Source organism: Sander vitreus, chromosome 9 (assembly GCF_031162955.1).
Source record: "Sander vitreus isolate 19-12246 chromosome 9, sanVit1, whole genome shotgun sequence".
NCBI lineage: Eukaryota > Metazoa > Chordata > Actinopteri > Perciformes > Percidae > Sander > Sander vitreus.
The window spans coordinates 4,879,294-4,906,831 of NC_135863.1; the positions used below are offsets into that span (position 1 = coordinate 4,879,294).

The 27,538-nt window shown below is 39.5% G+C and overlaps 1 protein-coding gene across 3 annotated transcripts in view; it reads right to left on the reverse strand.

Annotated features, from left to right (window-relative positions):
* The window catches only part of bcar3 (BCAR3 adaptor protein, NSP family member), a 51,190-nt gene that overhangs the window by 9,985 nt on the left and 13,667 nt on the right, over window positions 1-27,538 (reverse strand). The window contains exons 4-9 of one of the 3 annotated variants that reach the window (XM_078258405.1): window positions 22,826-22,868; window positions 4,133-4,261; window positions 2,701-2,826; window positions 1,840-1,956; window positions 997-1,229; window positions 69-169 (exon numbers count right to left, since the gene is read on the reverse strand). In XM_078258405.1, the coding sequence (XP_078114531.1) occupies window positions 69-169; window positions 997-1,229; window positions 1,840-1,956; window positions 2,701-2,826; window positions 4,133-4,261; window positions 22,826-22,868 (749 nt within the window). Of the gene's footprint in view, window positions 1-68; window positions 170-996; window positions 1,230-1,839; window positions 1,957-2,700; window positions 2,827-4,132; window positions 4,262-5,663; window positions 5,867-14,943; window positions 15,358-22,825; window positions 22,869-27,538 lie in introns of those variants that run through there. The other 2 variants (XM_078258406.1, XM_078258407.1) reach the window with 2 other exon arrangements.

The following is a 27,538-nucleotide window of genomic DNA, read 5'->3' on the forward strand; positions in this document are numbered from 1 at the left end:
CACAGAAAACGTACTTTACTTTTACACCTCTGCACACCTGGCCAATCACGGCAATCACTTTTACTTACCAAGAGGCAGGTAGCTTTCTGATTGGTGCGCCTTGAGCGGGCGTCGCCTCTCGTGGACCTGATTGAGACTTGTTGGTTGGCTGCCACAGCGATCCTTTGACCTGAGTGAAAGTGGACGTCCAATTATCAATACACATAAAACACCTACAAATACAAAAGGGAGAAATAAAGCAAACCCTTTTTGTAATAATAATAATCAAAAGCTTAACACAGTAAGAACACAAAGTAACATTAATGAACATGAAACAAAGAAAGACAACACTGAGTTCTTATTCATATTTCTCTTCCTTCATTATACCACTCCTCTCTCTTTGTTCTGTTCTACTCTGGACCACATATTTATCTTTTCCTCGTTCCCTCTCCGTCTCTTTACTCAGACAGATATGAACTCCATACATTAAGCTCAATGTACTTGTGAAATTACACACTACTGTCCCCTTCAGCAGAAAAGTCACACACACCATGTCTTTATTTATAGAGGACTTACGATACATATGGAACATGTTGTATATACAGCCCACTGCCTGGATGATGAATCTCAACAGCTCGAGGCTACGTGTTAAAAGCTTAAAAGCAGGAAGGGATTTAAAGGGTTGATTCAAGTCTTTCAGAGAGTGTGAGAGAAAGAGAAACAAAGAGGGAAGAGAGAGAGAGGATGACTGAGTGAAGGTGGGTCTCCATTATTCAAATACAGCAGACAGCTTGTTATTTGGTCTGTAGCCCATTACGCACTTTCAGTAATAAGCGTTGTCCCTTGGAGCTAAAAATCACAACAGTCTTTAACCCAGTATTTGTCAAATCTAACAAATTATACATGCTTAATATGTGATCGTCTAGAAACAACAAACACACACACACATCAGTCCAGCCACTGAGGAATACTGGTGTTAATCAGTGTGTTTGTGTGGGTTTCTAGTTGGGTACCAACCTGAGCTGGCTGCCCCGGCTCACGCCGTTGTCCCGGGCATGTGTGCTGTCGTGCACGGTGTGTGTGTTGTCGTGTGTGTGTCCGTTGGTAATGTTGAGGCTGAGGCGCTTCTTATTCTGCCTCTCCTGAGCCATGAGTGCCTCTCGATGGTGGCTAGACAACCCGTACTTTTCCTCCAGACAGCGCAGCGGCAGCCCTCTGTTAATTGGCTGGAAGATAATGGCTCCTACCACCTTAAATGCATAGATAGAAGATGACATAACATTAAACTCAACATGTGTTTTTCATCAAACAGTCTCTCTAAGTGAAATAAGGGATATAAAGACTTGGTAACACTTTACTTGAAGGAATCTACACAAGAGTGACATGACAGTGTCATGAATACATGACTCCTAACCCTAACTCTAACCATAACTTGTCATGACAAAAACCTAATGACACTTACTAAAAGAAGCGTTATGTCATAAATGTTTATGACTTGTTTATAATGTTTATGACACGTTCATGACAGTGTCATGTCACTCTTATGTAGATACCTAAGTAAAGTGTAACCAAAAACTTTTACAACAGAAATTGTATACTTGCTAAGTTAGGGCACAAATTAAAAGGCGGTCAAGAATTGTATTGATCATTTTGTCTGAACAAGATAAAATCTTTGGATTGCATTTGACATCTAGTATGTCAGCAGAGCCAAGTACTGTGCATTAAGTTTTTAATATCAACAACCAAGTCTTCCAATTAGGAAAACAAAACCAACCTACATATTTTACTGACCACCAACAAATCAACTGTATCAAAGAAGCTATGAAGATGTTTTCCATAACAATATTCGACCAAACCCACCTGGGAGACAGGTTTTCTGTTGCCGACATAGTATCTCACAAGTGCAGGGACGTGTTCAAACCCTTCCCTCTCCAGCCGGTACTCGACTCTGGAGTAGGCTTCGTTCATCATCACTACCTGAAGGAGAAAAAAACGTATTTATTAGTTATTACTTGGTGGTTCCCAACCTTTTGTTATCTGTGACCCCTTAAAATGAAGCGATCAATTGTCACAGGTTGCATTTGTCTGTTGTTACCAATTCAAACAAAGAGTGACGTTTACTTCTCAGATTTCTATTTTTTTTTTTTTTACGTAAAAACTATTCACCTGAAAACAGCAAATATTAACACATATTCTGGAAAACACTTAACCTAACACAGTATTTTTGTATTTCCAGTTACATTAGTTCCATCTGTGATTGTGGCTGTCAGCCATTAAGCAACATTTATTTATAATAACACATATTTAAATGATGCTGAAATGTTAAATAGGTGCTGAGGTTGCCAATCCCATTGAGAATCAACATCCCAGTCTGCAGCTTTTCTTGCTTTAATTTTATGACATTAAAAAATAATATGAACAATTCTCAGAAGATCCCCATGTCAGACTTTATTTATTATTAATGATTTACGACTCTTAAGTTGTCTTTAAGGTGCTGCTTTAGGTTGCTTCTAAAGTTTAATGGTAGGCAATATATATATATATATATATATATATATATATATATATATATATATATATATATATATAAAGTAAATAAAATAAAATGGGTTTAAGATGGTGTCAGAATGGGTTCCACCACCAAACCAAAGTATTACATTATGCACCTTCCTACTATTAAGTGTTTGTCAGTTTTATATGAATTCATAAACATTATTTTACCCTCTTGTTGATTTTAAAGTGCTGGGCAGCATTTCGCCACTGGCAGGTCAGGACATAACTTCCTGGACTGGACAGCGAATCACGGATCAGGAAATCCCCGTCGCGCTGCACCAAGTTTTCTGCAACCTGGAACAATACAGAGGTTTACATATGGGCGCACACACACACACACACACACACGCAGGCACACCGTGCTTGTTTACAGTGCAAACATTTAATTAAATCTAACGATGGTCAGCTGTTATACTGTAACCTTCTTTATGAGCTCAGTGCCGGATGGTTTGCAGCGGTTACGTAAGACCTGGAGATATTTAAAACCTCAACCTCTCACAGTATTTATCCAGCTAGAAAATAGCAGCTCTTATTTTTAACCCATACAGAGTTATATAATATGACAAAAAAAACTTACTCCAGGTCCATTTACCAGCTTTTTCTGGACATTTTAGCCGAATCCCAACTGAAAGATTTAAGACTTGGGTCAGTGAGCTTTTTCCGTGACAACTAAGCTACTTCCATCTGTTGTGCAACACCACACGATTTGGTTGAAAGCTCCAGAAAAAGCTTTTTTATGCTTTTCTTTGTCATATATATATATATATATATATATATATATATATATATATATATATATATATATATAATTGGGCTTTAGACTGTTGGGTAAATAAAACAAGCAGATTGAGTCATAAGGGACATTTTTAAAAACTCAGAACAGAACAAGAATAGATGTCAAAATCTAAAAAAAGCATTTACTTCATTAAATCAAAACCCAAAACCGGGCCTGAGGAACGTCATGATACATAATATTTAATTTAAAAATCTGAATGATATTTGTGTTAGACAGGTAACTAATGAGCTGAAAATGTCTATATATCTTTGTATCCATTACAATCTTGTTACAGTCACTGCCTCTCTTCTTTCTCTCATTCTCTCTCTCACACACACACACACACACACACACACACACACACACACACACACACACACACACACACACACACACACACACACAGGCACACACCACCCTTCAGTTGCAGACTTTAATTAAGCAAGTGTTTGTATAGTATATAATGGTGGTTTAGGTTAGTTTAGCCAAAGGAAGCAGCTTATTAAAATGATTACATCTCAGAGCTGGCTTTCAGAAGGAACACAATCTCTCTCTCTCTCTTACACACACACACACACACACACACACACACACACACACACACACACACACACACACACACACAATACAGAAAGGGCTTTTTGTACAGTCACCTGACGTTCTAAACCAGGCTCTGCTGCAGAAGCCACTATTTAAGCTTTAACCTTTCTGTAAGCACTGTGAGTGCCGTGTGGCAGTCTAGTAATAGGCGATCTGGTTCAACAAGTTTTTAACTGAGCTTTTAAAGGGAGGGACTCATGACTCAGATTTTTGTGTGTGTGTTACCTGTCTGGGAATCGCTCCGTGGTACCATGCGTGGCTTCTCGGCTCCTCGCAGTTCATCTTTAGTTCTTCCTCCAGCTCTCTGCGAAGTTTCTCTGAAGGACAGTCCACGATGAACTGATCTCTGGAAAACTGCGATAATAAATACAGAAATAACAGAACTGAATAAAGTGGTTGACTTTATGGAAAAACAGAAAAACAGACGTCAGTGTCTTCATTCATCCGTCCTTAGCTATGATGACAGCTATACAGACCATAAATGTTAGTAGTTCTAGTTATGGGAGCGTAGCTGACACCTGGAACCTCAAGACTGACAACAATCATAAAAGTTGAAAAGTTCCTTATTACCTAAAACAAACAATGATGGGGTCAAAGCTCAAAGGCACAGATACAGAAATTACAAATATTGCTGTCACTCCAGAGTAGTCTATATCGACAAAGTTTCACTTTCAGAATTGCTCCGGTGCTACCGGATGTCCCTCTTTTTAGGCCGGATGTCTGTCACCTTCCACTTTTTTTGTGTTGGCATTCTAAACTCTGGTGTATTTCTGAGGACTATGGTTAACTGCTCCTAAGATCTCTGCAGGGTAAATCCAGACAGCTAGCTAGACTATCTGTCCAATCTGAGTTTTCTGTTGCACGACTAAAACAACTTTTGAACGTACACGTTCCACCAAAACAAGTTCCTTCCCGAGGCTATTTTACAGAGGCAGCGTCACTGTGTCCGGGGCTTAGCACCGCCCAGGATGATTGTGATTGGTTTAAAGAAATGCCAATAAACTGGTTTCTCTCCAATCTCAGAATGCTGTGTGGACTAGCCAGACCCTCCTCCGCAGCGCTGTGGAGGAAGGTCTGGCAATGCGTAGTAGTTAATGTATATAATGTTGTATAATATTAATGTTTAATATGTTTGTTTGTTTATTTATGTATGCACCTTTTACCCAGGCAAATTCCACATAAGCATACTTACTGTGGCAATAAAACCTTTTCTGATTCTAATAAAAAAAACTATATGTGTTATTAGATAACACGTGATAAGGCACAACACAACTTACAGGACATAAAAAGGCTTGGTAAAATAAAAAGCTTTATAGGAGCCAGTAACAGAAATAAAAAAAAAAAAAACTTCCTAAACAAGCAGCAATCCTACTTTAAAAAAAGCCCCAAATAACAAATTTGCCTCATAGAAATTACAATCTGTGCAAACAACAACACGCAATATTCTTAAAACCAAATTGAGTGAAGGTGACCCAAAACACAGAAGGTTATGAAACTAGGATACCAAGACAGGTACCAGGGAGAACTAATAGTTTCATTTTATTCAGACATCTGACAGATAATCAAATGATTGATCGGTCATTTTAACCCCGACAGCGAGTACAGAAAGTTTGGAAAATTGAAAAGTGAAGGACAGAACGATCTGGTAACAACCTGACAGGATGCAGAGTCCGCACAACCACCTGCACCACAACACACACACACACACACACACACACACACACACACACACACACACACACACACACACACTTACATGACAGCTGCTGGGTCTCTGCATCGCTCCCTCTGTCTCCTTTCCTCAAATACAGACTTCATCCCAAACACATACAAATTATTAGATTTGGTCTCTCGTATCAAACAGCTTGTTTTAAAACCCCAACGAGTTATTTTTCCTGGTCGAACATGCTCTCACATACCGTCTCTCTCTCTCTCTCTCTCTCTCTCTCTCTCAGTCGTAAGTGATTTTCCTCTCTTGGCTTTCTATCCTGACCCCACCCAACTGCCCAGACCTGCCTCCATACACACCTTTACCTGACGTACATACACACATGCACGCACACACACACACACACACACACACACACACACACACACACACACACACACACACACACACACACACACACACACACACACACACACAGTGACGCAACTTTCCCTGAAAGTTGACTGGTGAAACTTTTAGTTGTATGTACTCTGGTACTGGTTTGTATTTCCATTTGTTCTGTGTTGAGTGTTCCTGTTTTAATTAAGTTAAAAAAAAAACAACATCTATCTGAGACAGATAATAATGATAAATAAATATTTTATTTTTTAAAGCTTTTTGGCAAGTTGTATATAATTTGTGCAGGCATAATAGTACAGTACTCTATCGCCAATCTGGCCCGTTTTTGTTAGCCGTCACTAGTCCTCCCACATTAACCTCCCACAGAGTACTGAATTTGTATGTGTAGACATTGGTAAGACACTGATTATCAATACTGTTGGGATTTCCTTCCTGTGGCCATGAATGGTAATTATAGCCATTTTAGGAATTCAAATGGTTCTTGTGATACAGGAAAGTACTTGTGAACATGCACACTACTTCTAAAAAGAGAGACCCTTTGGATTTGTTTGATCTTTATTTTCTGCCAAGAAACCAAGTAGGTTAATGAATCTTATGTGTGCATGTTGTGTCATGTTAGACAGATCAGTCTGGCTTAAACACACAAACAGAAAGTGAACATGCTCATGCACCTGTAATGATGTTGCACGTCTAACTAGTGTTGATAGTTTTAAAAGGCACCTGCCCTTATTGTGCTATAATAAGAGCTTCATTATATCAAACTATAGAAGAAGCACATCCATGTTGACCATTTCTGGTAACATTGAAGCTCCAATAAGGGATGCATCAACACTGATCCCACTGAGAATCAACATCAGTCTGTAGCGCTACAGAGGTTTCAGCCAAAAAGACATTTGTTTTCCTTTAGTTGGCAGAATAAACCAAAGTTAAAAAGACGAATTTTACAGATGGCAAGAAAAATGACTTAAAACGAATGCCCATTTTCTTGATTCTTGAAATTCTTGATGAAGTTAAAAGAAGAGTAAAGCAATAGTTGCTGACATGATAGAACATGATGAACTTGCCCTCTTTTTGATCTAAACCTGCATGGATGAAGAGGTTCAAGCCTAGACTGAGCTTACAGTGAGCAGCTACGAGAGTGCTGACATTAACACACACACACACACACACACACACACACACACACACACACACACACACACACACATGCAAAGGGAATTATTGAACCATGTACTTGAAATTGGAAATATGTCCCCATGGAATTGAAACCTTGTGCACCCTTTCATCTTGTTCTCTCTCTGTCTTCTCTACCTCTCTATTTCACATGTTCTGTCTCTATCTCTAAAGTCATTACAATAGACCCCTCTGCCCTCAGTCTCCAAGTCTCCATACAGGAAATCAGCGCATCCTATTACAGCTTCGACACAGAAAACACCAGAGCAGAAGCCAACAGGCCCCTACGTCATAAGGCACATGCACTGATTTAGTTTGTTTGTTCCAGTGCAGCCTGACTTCTGTCCTGTGACTATGTGTGTGTGTTACTGTGTATCTGTGTGTTGGTGCAGCAGTGGAAAGTAGGCTACTACTTGAGCTGTCAATCAGTCATGCCACACAGCGCCATTGATTTCACTGTCTGGAATCACCTGTGCAATATATTTACCAAGTAGTTTGGACACGTGAAAATATTTTTTTTCTTCTTTTTTTTTTTTAAACAAATGACTCAATGAATTAATAGATAAATAAACTGTAAAAATCTGAATTTAATTATTTTTCCTTTATTCATGTCTTCAACGGAGTCTAAAAAAAGATTAACATTTTTGTTTTTGTAGGTATAAAAAATTGAAAATGACGGTGTGATCTTGAGGTGGATAATCTACAACAATATTTTTCAATTTTTCAATATTTTTAAGTTATCTTTGCAGCAGGAAACAGAATAACTTTTGAGTGTGGGGACAAATCAGTTTCAACCTTTCTAATGCTTTTATAAAATCTGCGTATTTTAGGTTAAAAAAAAAATGCAAAAATGTAAAACCTAATGTGAAAAAAAACTCCCCACCCCCTATATTGTAGGCTACACTGTTCATGTCACTTGGCAGCAATTTGGGGTTCAGTGTCACTTCATCATTAATACTTTATCGTTCTAGGGTTAAGGCAGGCAGAAAGGAGGAAGAAGATGTACTTAAGATTTAGAGGTTGCATCACCTTCATTTTGTTTTACTTTTTGTTTTGCTTTTCTGTTACACATCAGTTAAAAGCAGTATGTCACACCCATTAACCCACTGTCTGGGCAGCTTGCTTTTCCTGTCGTACCGGAATTACACAACACATTTAGACTGAGATGAGCTGAACTGGATAAAACCAAAGCCCGTCTACGGAAAGCCTTTCCATTCCCTATTTAGCCACATTGGACCGAATTTGGTTGCACTGGGGGTGATCGCGGTTCAGTGCTAAATGAATGGGACTCTATGGAGCTAGACGGCTACATTTGTCTCTTTCGCCTGATTGTTGTTGAGAAATCTCAGATTTGATTGTAGTTTTTGCAAGTTCAACATGGATTATAGGTCGAAAGTTTAATGAACAAGTAATTATGTCCTTTCAATTTCTTACAGGTTGAGTCGTTGTTGCCCATAACACGCTAGCATTCTGCTAATGAATGCTGATTGGTCAGTGAAGGACTGATTACGGCCAGAGATCCCGCTTGATGGCATCCGAAGCAGAACCAGAATGTCAGAGTGAATATTTCGGCGTGGTCTTTAAAACATTAGCAAACCTCTTTCTAGCACGTGTATTAACAGGGAGAGCCTAACCTGTCAGCTGTGTTGTCGATGCTTCGAGAGAACAAAGGAAGCGACTCAGAGCTTGCCATAAAGCAGTATCTCTGGCCGTATATGTGTATGACGTCATTGACATTTTAAAAGGCTTTTTAGAACAAAAAAGTGACTTAAAAAAAATCTAACACCCAGCAGTGTGTATTTTCTGAACCTCCACTTTCGAAAGCAACATTCAAATTACTAGATAAAAAATTATATCCTGAGAAAAGTGGATTTTGAGGGGTATAGCTCCATAGAATCCCATTCATTCTGCACTGGCCTGTGAGCGCCCTCATATGGAACCAGAGTGGAACTGCAACCAGTTCAGAAGCCGGAAGTATCCCGAGAGTAGAACTTCTCCCCTTATTAGAAATTCTCTGATAAAACTGAAAACATAAGAGCTGGTGGCTGTTTTAACTTTGGTTTATTTGGCTTGTGTTGAAGCTCTCGTAAACAATATGTATTTTTTTTTGTTATTTTGTTATGGATTATAGTCACATCTGTGAATACATTCATTAGAACAATAAAATGCCACACGAGCAACAGGCCTGATGAACAGGGGAGTGCTGTGAAGATGTAAAGGGTAGATGGGAATGGATGGATCATGTAGCTAAGGAAAGATAAACAGAACAGAGAGAAACAGATGAGTGAGAATAAGGGGGGAGAAATGGAAGGAGCGAGGGAGAGGAGGAGAGATGGAAATAGTGGATGGGAGGTTTTTTTTTATAGGCAGGCCTTTAATAAGACCCTGCAATATGATGTCATCCTCTAAGAGCAGCTGCATTTATACTGTACCACCCTGTGCATATGGACCACAACACAGCACTAACAGTGCTGTGGACTGTACTGACACGCCGGTCTTTCTAACATCCTTATTTCCTTTCCTCCATTACTTCTCCTATTCTTCTTCTCTCAGTAATTCAAAGTTAAACAAGCTTCCTGATTGAGCCATAAAGTCAGACACCTTCACGAGTGAAGGACTGTAGATGAAGTGAAATATCTCCAGTAACATTGAGCCTCAGTACGGGTGAAAGTAAGTATTAGTTGGAGTAGAGGTGGGAAGTAACCAAGTACTGCACTGTACATTTATTCAAGTACTGAATTTCAGTAGAATATTTTGAGAGTTTGTACTTCTAATACGTGTTTATGGTGGTTGTAGAAAGAGAAATAGAGTACAATCTGCTGTGGCACCTAATCTGTATGCTGCTTAGGGTAAAAGGCCAAATTAATACATGTAAACTGATTTTAATAGATTACAATCCTTAGAGTTGGAGATACATCTGGACTTAATACTGTTATAATAACTGACACCAGTATAAATGTATATATTGAAACAAAGATGAAGACAACTGGTTCAAATTTAGCGCAGCACTTTTTCTCTCCAATGTCTAAAAACACTGACATGCCATAAAAATAATCTCTTACTCAGCATTAAAGTGCAGCAGTTTTAGAACAAACAAAAAAACCAAATGGTATTATTCAAAGTAAATCCAATCACATCCCTTTGGATTTTCTGCATTTTATACAGAATAGGAAAGTATTTTCTTAAATGTTTGAAAGATTTCTGTGTACAGTGGAGATGATGCGCAGGTTTAACCCAGGTCTTTATTGGCAGCTGTGACAATCCAGTCTGAGCTCGAGGGGACCAATCACAAGCAAAGGACAACTAAGCTGCTTGTCCTTTGAGTTCAGTGAGGTGAAGACAAATAACCTTTTAGCATTATAAATCTGATTCCTCATCATCTCACACACACGTGTACGCATGAACACACTAGTGGACCTTATAATCCCTAGTTGATGCCCAACATCACGATTTAATCTGCGACTGTGCAGGATGAGAAATAAAAGGTAAGATCATGTTAAAACCACAGGAGTATTTGTCCAATTAACCATACTTTCTTTTGCCGCTCCAACTGCAAACATTTTAAAGAGTTCATCCACAATAAATCATTTATAGCATAGTCACAGTGATTTATGCATTGTCACATTATTTTGTATGTGTGTACTGTACACTCTGATAGTTTAAATATTAAAATCTGCCGCACTTCTGACTAATCTCCATGTCTGACGTCATTTCAGGGATTGCCGGGAGTGATCTATCAGCTCGTTGCACTCACGGTGTAAACCCACCACACTCCATTTAAAAAAGCAATACTTTAGCGTGTATAGAGCCAACATATTTTACATCTTTTAAATTGGTAAACTATGTGTTTATTTCAACCAAAACTAGAGTTGTGATGGTTGGAAAAGTGGAAAGGCGACCCAAAACGGCTTTTCATTGTTTTATTTTGTTTCCGTCAACTTTGAATGAAGTGTAGGCCTATTTTACGATGATAAAATTACTGTTTATTTACATGGAGTCCGGTGGATTTAGCAAACACAATTTCGCAGATGTTTTAATGTTTAAAAAAGGGATCTTACTCTTTAACAGAAAGGTCGACCTCCTTAGAAATCCTTTCCTTAATGTTGTCAGACACTTAAAATATTAATCTGAGCAATCAAGTCAGTGGCAAAACGAGCACTTTTGTGAAGGTAAATACAAGCTGGACCCTATTAACTTACATTGTAGCTTGTTTCGCCGCTGCCGACTGCAGCGATCTCGCTTAATACTGGACTAATTTCAAAGATTGTTGTTTCCATCAGTCACTTGGACACAAAAACATAGGTTGACAAAAAAACGGTAGTTAACCTTTCATGATTTAGTAAAGCTCCTTATTGAAGCGGATATATAGACCAGGCATTTGTAAAATGAACACCTTTTAATTTCTTCATAGAAAGTGTTTTGGATCTGTGCTTCTTCAGACTTGAGATATACTGTACATCTTTGTAGTGGAGAGAGCTAGTGATTTTCACAAGAGCCATCATCCTCATCATCAAGACCATTAAAATAACAAGTTTGGTCTGCTGTTTATCTGGTATTTCCTCTTCTCTTTATCTTTCTCCCTCTTTCAGTTTCTGTGTCTTTTCCTCTTCGTGACACTTCATTTTTGCTGTCTCTAGCTACTGTACTGTATGCATCCATCCAGCTGTCAAATGAACTCAGCGTGAAGTTTTTTAAAGTCCCAACATGAATGCAAACTGTCAGTAGTGCAGCTACTTTGGAAAATACATCCAGGAGGAAAGGAAGGAAAAACTTTTGGGTGTCGCATGATTATTCAGCAAAAACCTCAATCTCTCCACATTTCACCATATATGACATGTTTTGCAATACTGAGAAAATTCTATTAAATTTCATTTCTTCTATTCAGCTTTTTTTTTGTTCAATACAGTCTGATAATAACTCAGGGTAGGACGCACAGTTTCTGTCTCTTACATTCGACTGGATTGACAGTTTCAAAGCTGTGGAAGGTTGATGAAAGCTAATAACCCTGAATCTTTTCATTTCTGGATCTCATCTCATCTTGGCTCCATGATCACAACACCCCCACCTTTCCTGTTTACTCACAACTAGATGGGTGCTTCTTCCCGTGTTTAGGCCAGGAGGCATCTGACGGGTTGGTCGGGATCAGCTACAGAGGGAACATCATCAATGCCATCTCTGAGATAATGCTGTATAGTGTTGGTTGAGAAACACACTTTTCCCAGACGCTTCCTGGAAACAATAAACTATCCACTAAAAACATTTCAAAGTCCCAAAATGAGGCTGTTGCAGCTGCATGTTAATACCTATTGTGTGATTTGGTCTGAATCAAATCTGGTTGTTCACAGACTTTAATCATGTAGCGACAACTGAGCCTGGGAGATGAAGGGTCTGTAGCTTTAGGATGCCTTTGAGAGGGTTTTTAATGTTTAGTGCTTGATGTGCTAAAATCTAAAACACTCTGAAGCTCTCAGTAAATTCCTTTTCATTGTACACACAGAGAAAAAGAACTTCAACAAAAGATATGAGGTAGACAAACAGCTTTTTCCATGTTACTATACTTTTTGTTTTATTGTGACAGGCTGTGTCCCACAGGGAACACGTGTAATCTGAACGTATAGAATTACTGTGCTGCTAAGCTTTGGATAAAAATGACTTCCTGCACAACATCTGTGATAATCTGGTCAATCTCCTCTGTTGGTAACTGTTATATACTATGGTTCAAATTGGTCAATTGGGGTCTCGATACACAGAAACAAGAAGCTTGCTCCTTTTGCTTAAATGGCAACCTCCCAAAAAGACAGATGGAGGAGAAAATAAAGAGGCAAGTGAGGGAAAAGGGAATGGAATAAAACCCCGGGCTCTTTGGAATCATGACAAGGACAGGACACAGATAGAGAGATAAAGACCAACACAGAGAAGATAAAGAGTGAGTGTGTTGGGGGAAAGATGTCAAGTAGAGGAAAGGCAGTGCTCGAGGGACACTGTAGAGCCAGAGAGGATGAGAGGACAACAACACAGAACACAGGCAGATGACAAGTTCAAGTTCAATCAAAGACACCCATATTAACAGATTCACTCTCTCTGTGACGACACCAAGACAATACTGAGAATCAGAATCAGTATAAACTACACACAGTTGTCCAATTAGTAATATGTTTAGCGTTGGTCTATTAGTTATTAGTAGAAATGGATTCCTAGAAATGACGACACAAAGGCACGAGTTCAAAGCTGCACACCGACTGTTCCAGTGACAGTTGAATTTTGAGGACGTCAGTAGTCATGTGAGTTCATTATATGAGGTTAGAGAAAGTGACGAGTTTAGGCAATAATTATGAATCCCAGTTTTCTGGGACCATACGATTGAATGTTTAATTTTTGGGAGAAAGTTTGCTCTGAAGTTACATTGTAGATGTTAAAATGTTTGCTTTAAAGGCTCCTCGCCCATGTTAGCTTAGTTAAGATTTAACGGCCAAGTGCACAGGAATAACTACAATTTACAATTCCATGACAACTGGGCGAACTGTGCTGATGAAGACGATGCTGAATGAAAGCTCCAGAACGGCTACTGAATGGACCCTGTGGTGAGATTTCTTGTTGAGATCTTGTGTGCTCCTGGGAGGCAAATCATCAGGTTTTGGTCACTGCTATGGCCTCTGACTTGTTGATGGTTGTGCATTGTAATAAATCCATTTGTGTTGTTCTAATTATTAGTATTTATTCTCTAATTGGTGCATTTTTATGTTTAAGTTTTGATATTGTTTACACTATATTTTACTATAAATGATGAACAGCTAATGGGCATCCACATTAACTAACCAACTAAACAAAACAAATTGAAACAAAACTACTAAACTAAACTCGATGCAGATGACTGGATGAGATCTGATCACCTTTCTTTCCTCATAGACCCATTTGAGACCCATCATTTATCCAGGCACACACTGTATTTTAACAGCAGATTTAAATATGGTCCAGAAGGCACACAACGGACCATCTCCCGGCTGATCTACAGACGGACTAACCACGTCACCTCAGCCTGCAGCGCCGCTGCTCGCTCCATCCAATCACCTTAATGGCATTCATACATTTTGCTGACGTCATAAAGAAGACAAACTATCGCAAGTTAGTAATTTATCATCATCATGAGGACTAGCATGCCTGTCCTGGTACCTTTGCGTCTATAACTATCTCTGTCTTACCCTTGCCATCACACACTGCCCTATCTGTCTGCCAGCACTAGTTATGGATGAAGCCAGCTATATATCTCACACTCACACACACAGTCAGACAGTCACACAGTCGGTCATTTATGAGAGCGTCTGGTCCGAGTAATAAAAGCCCAGTGTTCAACTCACAGTGAGAGTGAGGGAAAGAGGAGGGCTATTCAGTGTGATTAGATTTTGCTCAGACTGCAAGTGTCACCATGCGCTTTAAAAAAAGAAAAATCTACCATGCAATGTGGGGTTAATAATGCCCTTTTCTAATGTCTCATTGTGGACTGCACCGTTTGCTGTGGTCTCCTTTGAAAGACAACAACAGATTATGGGAGCCCTGGTTTCCATATTCCACCAAATATTCATTCACAACTTTCCCACCAATTCACTCACACACACACACACACACATGCTGCAGCACACAAACCTGCACAAAAAACCTGCTTATGTGCACTTGGAAACATGCTTGCTTTATAGGATTTCAAACACAAACACAATACAACACAAACACATTGATGAAAACACTGACACACACAACATGGACTGTCAATACCTACACACATGCTCACACACTCTCTCACCTTGGTAGTGATGACAGAGTTCTTGTGGTAGAAGCAACACAGAGCTGCTGTCAGGGTCTTGACGTTGCATCGCTCTGACATTCCTGTTCACTTTTCTTAAAAGCCAAGACTCACTGGGTAACCAAGCTCACTTCAGCTGTAAATAGCAGCTCTAATCACCTTGACTACACACCCAAAGCGTCACTTTACCAACTGTCAAGTCCATCCACAATTCCCATTTGCTTCTTCCAAGAAAAACTTCCATCACAGAGTTACAAAAACTAAAGTGAAGCGCAGTGTAGTCAGATGTGATTTAAATAAACTGGAATAGGTCAGAATCTGTTAACCTCAGCTCCCAACATCCCCGTCAGAATGACTACTGTATCTATCACTCTCCTCCACAGTCCCCTGCAGAGTGAACCCTCCACTGCTCACTCATCTCTAGAGTTCCTTTCTCACACTTTTCCTCCGTATTTGCCCCGCCCCCAAGCTCCATGTATGGATGAGAGAAAAGACCCATGTGGTCTGGTGTAAGCCAATTATGTATGGTTGAACGGGGAGTGGCCCCAAAGGCAAAGTCTCTCTCTCTTATTCTTGAAAACACATGGATGATGGATGGAAGTATATATAGATGGGCACATAGATAATAAAACATATTTTGCATCAACCACAGGGATATTATAATGTCTCGCCTAGTCCAAATATCACTGTTACTTTTGTTTCCCTTGGGCTCACAGTAATTTGTATCAAGGGGTGGAACTATATATGTTTATTGTATGCACAAAACACACAAATTCCATGCAAGTGAAAACTTACTTTGGCAAAAAAATGTAATTCTCATTCTGATTCTTTCTAAACTACCCTTCACAAGTTGATATATAAAAAAAATGTTTTGTCCAACCAACAATCCAAAACCCAAATATTCAATTTACTATCATGGAAGACTTTTATTGATATTTGAGAAGCTTGAACCAGTGATTGTTTTTTGCATTTTTACATGAAAAATAACAAATGATTAATCAATGGCCAATTCATTTTTCTTCCCGTCTCTGCCTTTGAGCACTCATCACTGTGGAGTTTCTCCACTGCACTTCCACCTGTCAATCCAGCAGTGTGCCCAGCACTGATATCCCTCTCTTTGGACGTCATGTTGATGGTGTTTGAGTCTTTTCTTTGATCATTCAACCATGGTTATTTAACTGCTCTCCCAAACTACCTAATTCTTCTTCTATTTATTAACTAAAAACAGAAAATGCATCACTTCCTGTGTTGGCATGATTTTTCCTGAGGAAATAGCTACCAGACACTGACAAAACCATGTAAAACCATTTAATGGAAAGTGGCTGTAAATTCAGTCACTGTGTGTACTGAAAATAATCTACAGTGCTGCTACATGAGTGTCTAGACAAGAGTGAGCCTGGTGTGTGTGTGTGTGTGTGTGTGTGTGTGTGTGTGTGTGTGTGTGTGTGTGTGTGTGTCCTGCAGAGTGATGCTGATAAATAGCTGGCCATTTGTGCTACTTGACTGCTGAGCAATTACACCCACACACTAGTTAAGTGCCACAACTTTCCCACCAATTCACTCTCACACACACACACACACACACACACACACACACACACACACACACACACACACACACACACACACACACATTAAAGAAAGAAAAGGACCAAAAACAAGCATGCATATACCATACAGGCAAAATCATGTACACTTACAAACAGCGACTTACATCAACAAAGACAAACACACACTGAGGGTGACACCCCAAACGCAACCAGTTAAAGGAATATTCTGCCGCCGGACATGGAGCCACTAATTACAGTGTGAACTCTCTGAGGATCCACGGAGGAAATACATGTAGAACATTCCCTGGGGCAACACACACACACTGCTGCCAACCACAGCAGCCCCAAATCACCAGCTAGGCTAAATGTCCACCTTAAAATACACATATCCGTCGCTCCAGGAATGCTCTGGAAAAACAATGAGGGACAGAAATCAGCGTGCTGAGGTTCTATGTTTTCTATTTCTATCTGTTTGTTGTTTCTTTCAAATGGACTAAAGAGAGCAGCAACTTAAAGTTATGTGACAAAATAGGAGGGTAAAAGATTCATTTTTTGTTATGTAAAATGGTAAAAGTGTATTAAATATGTAGTTTTATTTTTAATATGTAGTTTATTGAACAGTGGAGCTGAGACGAGAAAAATGTTTGAACCAAAGAAAATGATGTGTACCTCCTATGGTTCCTCTGTCTTAACAATAATGGATTTTATTGGCCACTTAAGGCCAGCGGAAACAAGTTGTGAACACAACACTGACATGCTATCACCTGAACAAACAGTTATCATTCATTTGGAGTCATGTTTGTGGCCTCCTGGCAAGTGTCAGTCCAATATTCACTCTCATTATAGCTCTGTTTGTGGTCTCTAGTTAGTCCTGAGGGAAGTATCTGTCTCTTTAGCTTTTAAATGCTCCACTATGTAGGTTAGCACTGTGGCCTCACAGCAAGAAGGTTCTGGGTTCGAATCCAGGTAGTTCCGGGCCTTCTGTGTGGAGTTTGTATGTTCTCCCCATGCTTGTGTGGGTTTCCTCCGGGTGCTCCGGTTTCCCCCCACCATCAAAAAACATGTACTAGGTTCTCCAGTCAGTGCCCTTGATCAAGGCACTGGCTCAGATCTGGAGTTGGTCCCCAGGGCGCTGTTAATGGCTGCCCACTGCTCCCTTGAGGGATGGGTTTCGCTACATGTATGTGTAGACAATAAAGTACCTTGACCTTATCTTTATGTTCACCAGCTAGTCTCTAACTGTGTCTGCTGTTTGGTGCTGTAGTGTGCAGTGGGTTTTTAGAGCTTTTTCTCTGAAACTGCGGCCGAAAAAACGGCCAAATTCTTCTATCCGATATAGGTCATTTTATATCTCTGTCACGATATATATCGTGATATTGTTTGTTTTCTGGTAATTCAATAAATAAATAGTATATATGAAATAACCACATGGTAAAGCCTATTTTTGTATACTCCTGTGTGAAATAAATACTTGACAAAAAATGAAAAGTACGGAGTATTTTCTCATTTTATGCGGAACTTTAGTGCAAAATGAACATAACGTGCAAGGATCAGAATGTAAAGCGTCATCCAATGAAGTAAGTACTAAGGCAGTTCGGCTTCTGGTTTTTCAACATTTTCGTCATAAAAAAGATATAGAAAAATATGGCAAGGTATGATAATCAGAATGATTTATTTTTCACCATATTTTGTACAAAAACTTTTTTTTTATAAGTACATATTCTATACGTAGGGGCTTTACATCATCTGATTTCCTGACATATTTCACAGTCAATCAATGGTATGATTTTATCATGTTCTATTGCCAGAGAATAAATGTCAGTGGCACTGCTGTTCGCCCCCAGCGTGACTCTGTGTGGATGTTTGTGGTGGGTCAACAATCAGTAATGGACTGTGATCATATTGATTTGTGCAACGGGACGCCTCCACTGCATGAGCCCTCACAACATCAATAAAACTGTCTGCAGTTAGTGGGTGGAATGCATTTCATGTAGCTTAAAAAGAGAAAGCTAAAACACAAGTTCAGTGTTTTCAGCATCTGAAAATGGTTTCATCATCGGGAAGATTAACTTGATGAACCATTTGGTTTGACCAGGTTCAAACTGTCTTTTTTCTCCACACAGTAAATGTCAGTGCTGTGTGTGGTCAAACTATTTATTGTAGACATGCAATTAGATCCTAAAACTCAATCTGGGAATATAAACTGTAAATTTCTCACAAAACTAAAGGACACAAGCGTGTCAACGTTCTCTGTTTCAAACTAGTGAGTAACATGGTTTACATTGTTACTCCTAATCCACAGAGTTTGGCCCAGATTAAACATTGCTCATAATAACACAGAGCGTAAAAAGAGTCACCTTTTTTGTCTGTTCTAAAGGGGGTTGTACTGTATATATAATCATTTAAAAGACTCTTGACATGGCAGTTCAGGGATTCTTACAAAAGGAAGTTTTTTAGTACTAATGCTGAATTCAGGAGTATAAAGCTCTAATTTTAATTTAAGGAAACTTTTTTTAGTTTGTCTAAATACTACAAGTACTGTGTGTGCTATGTATGATACACAGATATCTGACAAAAATTCCACAAAAATGTGGGTTTTAACATGTTGACTGAGGACTATTACTATTGATCATTTAGTGTAATGAGGGTTGCTGGCCAGCTGCCTGCTCTGCTTATAGGCTGACAAACTGAAGGATTGATTGGCTGTGCAGCTTATTGACTGGCAGACTGACACACCCGCAGGCCGGTTAGTAGCTGAATAGTTGGCTAGCAGCGTGAACAGCTGGATTGCTATTTGAACTCATGCTGGCTTGCTGACAGACTGGTATGATGATCATGATGAATGTCACACTGCTGTTTGGACTTCTAACTGGCTGACTGACTCCTGATCCATTTACAGCTTTGGGGGCTCACTGTCTAGTATATTGTAGTATCTTAATGTGACCACTAGAGTGTACCAGAGTGCATCTTTACCTTAATGCACTCCTCTTTTATCTGTTTACAGATGAATTAATTCAGTAATTAATTGAATAAGTACACTTGAATTGGTGTTTTGATCATGTGTGTGTGTGTGTGTGTGTGTGTGTGTGTGTGTGTGTGTACTGTAAGCTGTTAAATGTCATCCACTTTGAGAGTTGAAAGCTTTTGCAATCTGAGACCACACACACACACACACACACACACACACACACACACACACACACACACACACACAGAGCATTATTGTTTCTTAAAACTCTCATGAGGGTTGAGCAACTTGATGTTTTCAAGTTAAAGACAGAGTGGGAATAAAAGAGAAAGCGCAAAAGAGGGAGAGTACTTTGGAGAAGGCTGAGTCAAAGAGTTGTGGTCGTGCTGAACCACAGAGGATCAACAGGGGGATAGACTTTTTCTTTCTTTCTTTCTTTCTTTCTTTCTTTCTTTCTTTCTTACGAGGAGAGAAACTGGCCTATAGTCAAACAAGAGAGGGAGATCTTTACACGATTGTTCTCCACAGACACTTCCTTCCCTGCTTACATGCATTCTACACACTTGTGCTGTACATAATTGATGGCCTGATCGCACTAAACAATGCAAGGCTAATTGCACAGTCTTTGCACTTTTGACCTTTCCACAGGATTTGGCACAGAGCGTCTGCACTGTACTGCAGTCTGTGTGCGGATGGACATATGTGCATGTTTTCATCCACAGTGGAAATGCAAACACACCTGGAGTACCACAGCTGACAGCTACACTTTCACACATATTATACAATACCTGGGATACAGTAGCTTCATCTGCGGTCAACACACACACACACACTCTGTTGACACTTGCGCGCAACCCCAATTTGACCAAAGAAATACACACAAGTTTTTTTGTGTGTGTGTGTGTGTGTGTGTGTGTGTGTGTGTGTGTGTGTGTGTGTGTGAGTGCGTGCATGCGTGCGTGCGTGCATGCGTGCATGTGTGTGTATGGTTAGCTCCCACACGTTCTCGTGGGAAGGTATGAGTTTGCTTTTCAGACTGAGGTGTCAGCATCCAAACGTATGAGCCAATAGATGGATGGGAAAGAGAGCGGAATGAATGGTTGGGGGGATTGAGAAGAGAGAACATAAAGATTTAAAGAGAGAAGAAATGGGGAAGCATTATCTCAGTACGTATGTGTAGTTAGGACCTCTTTACACTGATCTAGTTATGTATATTTGTTAAGACAATGGTTTTTAGGTCAAAATAAGATCACACAAGAGAGACAAGATCATATAGTTTAGCTTTACTTTGTTATTAATAGGTGTATGCAGATGTTTGATATATGATGGGGAGGTTCAGAATGTCAAAACGTAAAAGGAAAATGTGATATTTTGCTGGGTTTCCACTGCTTTGACTGTACAAAAGATTTGAACTAATGCTGCTTTACTCACCAAGATAAGCCATTTCATGCCTTTAATTTGCCCTCACAAGGGAAAAAAGAGTAAAGCTGGGTATCATTTAAAAATATTAAGTTCCAGCATTAGAACGGAAACTGATTTTTTGCATAAATACAATAAAAGTACCTTTTTTGAATTGCTGAGTATAAATGTGTTTCTCTACATGTTTCTCACAAGCCTTTAGAATGTGGTCTTCACTTCTGATTCAGAAAAAGTTACAGTTTGCCTCAATATGTAGCTGTTGTCTGAGAAGCTGTCAGTAACCAAAGGATTGGTTATCTGACGTACCCTGCTGTGAACTGGTTGTCAGGCTAAACCCTTTTTATGAACTCTTTAACAATAAAACCTTTTAACTGTCCCATGAAAAAGTTTTTCTTTGCCTTGATCAACATTTTGAATTCTGTTGGATTGGTTGTATTTGTTTTTGCCATGCAGGGGTAAGCATCGGAACTACAGATATTTTCGATTAAAAAAAAGCTTTCTTCAAGTAATTCAAATATGCCGCATTTTCTTACAATAGGCACTGTTTAATGCTGTTGTTTTAACACAAGAGTTAGGATAAATGTAGTATGAAATAACTAAATCATTATTTAAATCAGACAGTGTCTGATTGAAGAATACATAAACAACAAGCATTTGGTGCCAAGTTTTGGTACTTGACAGTGTATGCTACTCAATGTTATGTGGAAACTCTTTGGTCGATATTGAAAAGGTATTTAGATGTGATACCCGGCCCAGACTTCTTATTGTGTAAGTACTTCTTGTTGTGTAAGTATTTAAGTATTTAATGCCCCATGGATTTTCCCAAACAATGAAGAAGAATTTGTACAGGGTGAGTATGAGAAGAAAGGCAAAGACAGAAATAGAAACAGACAGTAAAGCACATCAGCTAAATGATACTGTGATAACTGAATGATCACCTCTCAGTCATCAGTTCTCTTTGACTGAGGAAAAGCTGGGACTCAGGTGGTGTGTGTATGTTGGAATATAATTTACAACAGTGTGGCAACATACAATGGCAGACATATGATTTAGAAGAGTATTATCCTTGTAGGCCAGAGGCAACTGGATTAACTTCTGCTATGAGGCCTGCAGAAACAGCTGAATATCATTTTATATCCAGTTTTAGTCACATTCCAGTCGCTGATGGTGATGGATTTGTTACATTTTTCTTTTACTAAATGCAAAGAAAAAAAGTGCGGTAACACTTTACTTGAAGGTATCTACATAAGAGTGACATGACACTGTCATGACACATGAACCCTAACCTTAACTCTAACTGTAACTGAATGACACACAAACGTATATGACTGTTTATAATGTTTATGACACGTTCATGACAGTGTCATGTCACTCTTATGTAGATACCTTCAAGTAAAGTGTAGCCAAAAGTGTTCAGATTAGGGTTGCAGTATTTTGACAATAGAGTGGAATGTTTTTTTTTTTTTAAATAACTAGTAGTATTACTTATACTGCAGAAAAGAGCAGACTTGCATCTACAACAATTTACGAATCAAATTGAACGTGTTGCACATATGCATGTATAGGTCCTGTTTGTGCATGTGTGTGTATTTCGGGCCTGTGTGTAATGTGTAATATCAACAGAGTGTAAAAATGTAATTGTATGTACATATGTACATAAAGTATGTCTTCTTCTTATTCTTGTGTGTGTATTTTATCGTTGTACTGTACAACCAGTCCCAGAGATACTGCAAATGCTACTACAGAAAGTGAATCTAATCTGTTGTGTGAATGCATCAGCAGAGTGATAAGTGCAACATACTGTAAATCTTTCTGTATACAGCTATACCACAAGCAAAAAAAGCTACAAAAGGAATAGTGTTGGCAGGATTTAATCAATCCAGGGCTTATTTGTAGCTGTTGCAATTTTCTGTAAATAACAAACAAGCACATTTGTTGTTCCTACCTTTACATAGTCCACTGTGGCGTCCAGGCCGGCAGCAGGCTCCCTGGGGAACACAGACAAAGACATGGTCCTGTTCAGTGAACACATCTCTGCTACTGGACCCAAACTGCTGGGTGTTGATCTTTGGGTCCTCTCTACAGTTCCTACTGCAAATAAACTGCTGAGCTGGTTGTGTTAAGTCCAGGTGGAGTCCCTGACTGATGCTGATGCTGCTTCTTCAGAGATTCAAACACTGCTCAGCTCTTTTTAGGAGATGATATAGTTCACTGGAGGTATGTCACTTTGTATTTAAAACTCCAAATGGATGTCACTGGTCCAAACAAGTGTCCATATTAGCCATATGCTAGACCAAGAAGGTACAGCTGCACTGTAAAGCTGGCGTACAGTTAACTGTAATGATGTCCCAAGTTCACTTTTTTTTCTGAAAGAAAGAAGTTGAGTGAAACCAAACTTCACACTGAAATGCTTTAAATCGGAGTCTCAATCTATCTCTGCCCCACACGCTGTCTGTCTCTCATTTTTCTTTCTCTCAGTCAGTGGTAAACATGTTCACTCACTGCCTGCCTGACTTGGCCTCCCTCCCTCTCTCACTCTCTCTCCTCCCCCACCATAACACACATCGCAGCCACACGCCTACCCTTCAGAGTCCACTGACAAATTCACAGAAAGGTTAGAGCAAACAAATACAAACGGCGGCATTTTCTTTGATTCCTTCATTAATCCAAGCAAGACGGCAGTTTGACATTTTCTATCTGTTTCCATGACTCCCTCTAACTCCCGTTTCATTGGCTTTTCCTAGACACTTTTGTACAAAGGTCAGAATACATAAAAAACATTTTCAGGGACTGGCATTTTGTTTGTTTTGACCAGTAGTATAAGATCATCATATTGTGTTCCTTACAGAATATGTCCCTCTCCATCTTTACTTTGAATATTGGTGCTTGAGTGTATAAATGTATCTCAGAGTCTCCCTCTACAGGAGGCTTATATCCAGGGGCTCAGTGAAAGAGGTAATTAGCTCAAATCCCCCACTACGTTAGCAAGGTTGGTCGTTTAAAGCTTTTAAGCCTACACTGGTGTTCCCACGGGAATATTAGCACAGCCCATTACTTACCAAACCAAATATGTTTAGCTCTAAGCCCTCTCAGTTTAATACGGCCCCAAATAATGAGTGGGATTTAGTTATGTAACTAAACAGAAGCCTCCATTCACAACAATGTATAGTCATTATTCATAATAGGTAGTGTGCTCAGGCCTCTCCATCCCCCTCAGGATGTCCTGCAGATTTCACTTTGCAGAGCCGAGGAAGCTCAGTATATGGCAACTAATCCTGTTCCAGGTCTAAACATCCCTAATCCAACATATCCTGACATCCCCCCCACAGTGTATCAACACATAGCTACACCAAGTTGTCCTAGCAACAGAGGGCACATCAGTTGTTGTTGGCTGAACAACTGTCTGATGGTGCCAGGAGCATAAGGCTGATCATCAATGGTGGGTATTGCTTGTTTTGCTATTATGTAGTATTGGCTTTTTTATGTAGTATAAGTTTTTTTCCGATCAACTATAGAGAGCTGAAGTGCTCTACAGACCAGACTCGTTCAGACATGTTCTTTATTCTAAGCTAAGTAGGTATCTGCTACTGGACTTACAAAATAGTGTGATCAATTCATTATTAGAGATTATTTTCATTATCAATTAATCTGTTCTTTATTTTTTTGTCTCTCTTGTCTTATTTTTAAGATCCTGATTGTTTCCAATGTAGTTTCATGCAACTTGTATCATTTAAGTGGCGTCCATATGAAATGTATACAGATAAGGCATTTGGATAGAAATATGCCATTGATTGGTGCATCAGTAAAACGCCCTAACTCCTGTGAGTGGTTTGCCTTTTAGTGATGAGTGACAGGTGCTCATAGTTTAGCTGCTTAATATTCACCATTGCAGAGGATAAAGAATACGATGAAGACGAGGAGAATGAGGAAGAAGAACGCAGGAAGTTTCTGTGGTCTCAAATCTAAAATAAAATCAGACATTCAGTTTGACATTGACCACCTTTACTGTAGTCGTATGTGTTGCTTCGTTGGGGTCAGGGGTTGGCTGGACCTCTGATTGGCCCCAAACATTCACCACACCAACCACCGGCCCCTCGTTACCCTGCCCTTGCTCTGTTGTCTGAGGTGGGTGAGATGAGAATCACCACACGCCAGACAACACCCATATGAAGCCTCCTGGAGCTAAATGTGCTACGACTTAGGGAAATTCCCTCTTCTTCTCAGGGAGGTCAAAGGTCAGGCTCACAAACAGAGTGGCATCCATGGAGCTGATGGTGATTCAGCGTGTTGAACCCAGGTGTCGTCAGGTGAAGGATGGTGTCTCCGCACTGCATCTTGATGGATGTTTTTTCACATCTTTATTCTTCCCTTACTAATGTTTAGTAAGCCTGACTACAGCACTAAAAGAAACTGAAGCAAAGTATGGTGAGAGTGAGATGGCCAGGCATTCCAGACTGACCACAGCTAACTTCGCCTTTTTCTGCCCATATTGCTGAAACAGCATCAGACACTGGATTTTTCTGCTTCTACGACCACAGAACTGACCTGCAACACGGACAGAGACAAAGCTATGAAGACAGAAAGAGTGGAAGCGAGCTAGAGAACAAAACAAAAAAAAGAGTAGGGAGGGCAGAAGCAGGCAGCACTCGCCACAGTCTTTTTCTGGCTACTGTTGTTCTTTGCGCTTCACCACACAATACTCAGCACGACCACAACTGGCTTTAGTGAGTGACTACTCCATATTTGTGTGTGTGGGAGAGTAAGTGAGAGAGAGAGAGAGAGAGACAGACAGACAGACAGACAGACAGTGGGAGCAATATAAAGAGTTCATGAGCAACATGCAGCGTCTGCAGACAGCCTACAGAGGTCAGTGTGATCCACAAACTCAGTGCAAAGTTAGTATTTGTGTTTCCAATCCACACTATAAACTACTGTATATGCTATACACTAATCATATAATCGTATAAATAGTATATTGTTTTAGCAGTTGGTATGCAACAATTAAAATTAATACAAGAAATCAATGTACAGCACTGAATTTACAGTACAGTTCTAAAAAGGACATTATATAAGGCAAAAAGTAAAATTAAATTGTTTTATTGTTCTGTTTTCCAAGATGCTCCTAGAGTTTCTAGAGTCGTGCCCCCATTCCATAATACATACCAATTCTACTACAAAAGGTTTTGAGTTTGTAGGCTGTCCACATTGGAAGTGTGACAAAATAAATACTCAACAAAGTTGAAGAGAATACTGAAAAACTGACTAGAGGAGCTGCTCAAAGCTGCAAACATATGAAACAAATTGTGAAACCGCTGCAGGAACATATCAGCACAAGAACAGTACTATTAAAGGTTGGGGAAAACACTTTGCTGATTGGGAGGTTAAATTGGCAGTGAATGTCCAAAGTCACACATCAAGATAAGGTAGGTTACTATGTATACTTTAAAAATAATTATATAGTAGATACGGTATACAGTTAGTATGTAGTTTGAAATTGGGACACGGCACAGGTGTATGCAGCTCAAGTGTTTCCTTTTTTGGGTTGCATTGTGGGACTGAACTGCACTCAAATCTAGTACATTCGGTAAATTGGTGACATTTTTAAGTATACAATTTTGCCACTTTTCAAGTTGGAACAACAAGCTACAAAGTCAAAACCCTGTTGTGTTGTAGTGGGACTCATCAAGTAGTGCTTAGTTGCTTAGTAGTCTGGTTTCCAGGACAAATCCGGTACCGATAACACATTTCACTACTGGTTTCCAATGCAAAGACAAAAATCTCTCCAGCACTTATCTCAGTGACATTTTCAAATATTTTACTTCAGCATTAATAGAAATGTGTGCTCACAGTTTGCTTTAAATAGAAAATCCATTTTTGAAATAGTCGGGAGGCGAGTCTCTGTTGACCCCATACCTCTCCATCTCACGTCCTCCTTTTTATTTGCAGCACTAAAGCAACCTGCTGTTTTTCTCCCTCAGTTTGTCAGGGATGTTAGTAGGGCAATAAAACATCAGGTATAAACATGTTAGTTTTTTTTAGCTCAGAAACATACTAATCTGTTGTAATTTGCAACATAGTGTAAAAACAGTTGAAACTTCTACTTTAAATAATCAGTTCAAGCTATCGGTCTGATTTGATCTAAGATATGTGAAGAGGTTAATCCAAACACAATCAACAGATAACTGGGGAATTCAGAAGGGTTTTGTCTTCAGCTTATTTAGTTGATGAAAGGAAAAGTTCTCAAGTCAACAGTCTGTCACTGTTGATCTCTTCTCCAGCCCCTTGCATCTCTCTCTTTGCGCTACTCCCTTACACTCTTTCTTTCTGCTCTCTCCCTCTCCCTCCCCCTCCTCCTCTCCTGGTGGTCTGCTGAGCTGCCCACAGAGGTCAACGGAGAGACAAACTGACCAATTGGAAAGTAGTGCAACATAAGGTCAGGGGTCATAGGTCAGCCGACAGCTTGAGCAATGGAAAGTCAAGAGCGACTGGCCAGTGGTTTCATACCTTAGACATATTCACTCCCTTATCTTTTTATAGAAAACTCAACTGAGATTCTTTTAAAAGTGAGCTGGGAGGAAAGTTTGGAACTTTGCAATGCTACTGGTTCATTTAACAACATCAGAGAGTGTCTATTTACCATGTCAAATGTTGGACTTTC